The sequence below is a fragment of the Eimeria mitis genome, genomic scaffold (genome assembly GCF_000499745.2).
Source record: "Eimeria mitis Houghton genomic scaffold, Emh_scaff167, whole genome shotgun sequence".
Taxonomy (NCBI): domain Eukaryota; phylum Apicomplexa; class Conoidasida; order Eucoccidiorida; family Eimeriidae; genus Eimeria; species Eimeria mitis.
In genome coordinates this window covers 23,250-23,655 of record NW_013569985.1, presented here as the reverse complement: position 1 = coordinate 23,655, position 406 = coordinate 23,250, and the positions used below count along the sequence as shown (strand labels likewise).

General features: G+C 61.1%; 1 protein-coding gene across 1 annotated transcript in view; it reads left to right on the top strand.

The window, feature by feature from the left end:
• EMH_0001570 (uncharacterized protein) overlaps positions 1-406 on the top strand; it is a gene marked incomplete at both ends in the record, with an annotated part of 7,806 nt that overhangs the window by 1,833 nt on the left and 5,567 nt on the right. The window contains one exon of the mRNA XM_013495626.1: positions 3-289. Coding sequence (XP_013351080.1) covers positions 3-289 — 287 coding nt within the window. The remainder of the gene's footprint in view (positions 1-2; positions 290-406) is intronic.

Sequence of the window (406 nt, the reverse complement as noted above, 5' to 3'; positions counted from 1 at the left end):
AGCAGCAGCAGAACCACCACCACCACCACAATCAAGCAACACAACTGCAGCAACAGCAGCCCCAACAACACCAGCAGCAAAAGCAGAAGCAGCAGCAACAGCAACAACAACAGCAGCAGCAGCAGCAGCAGCAGCAACTGAATTGGTGCCGCTGCCGTCGGCTCTCCCGCAGCTTCGCAGCTTCGGCCGTCGTGTCTTCGCCGCAGCACGCGCAGCAGCAGCAGCAGCACCAGCAGCAGCAGCAGCAGCAGCAACAGCAGCAGCAGCAGGAGCAGCAGCAACTCGCCGTGTAGGGGCCTCTTTTGCTGCTGGTTTATGGGGCCCCTCGCTGCCCTTTGTTTGTCTCTTTCTTTACGGCGGCCGCTGCTGGACCCGCCTCGGCCACCAGCTCTGTCTTCACTCACCA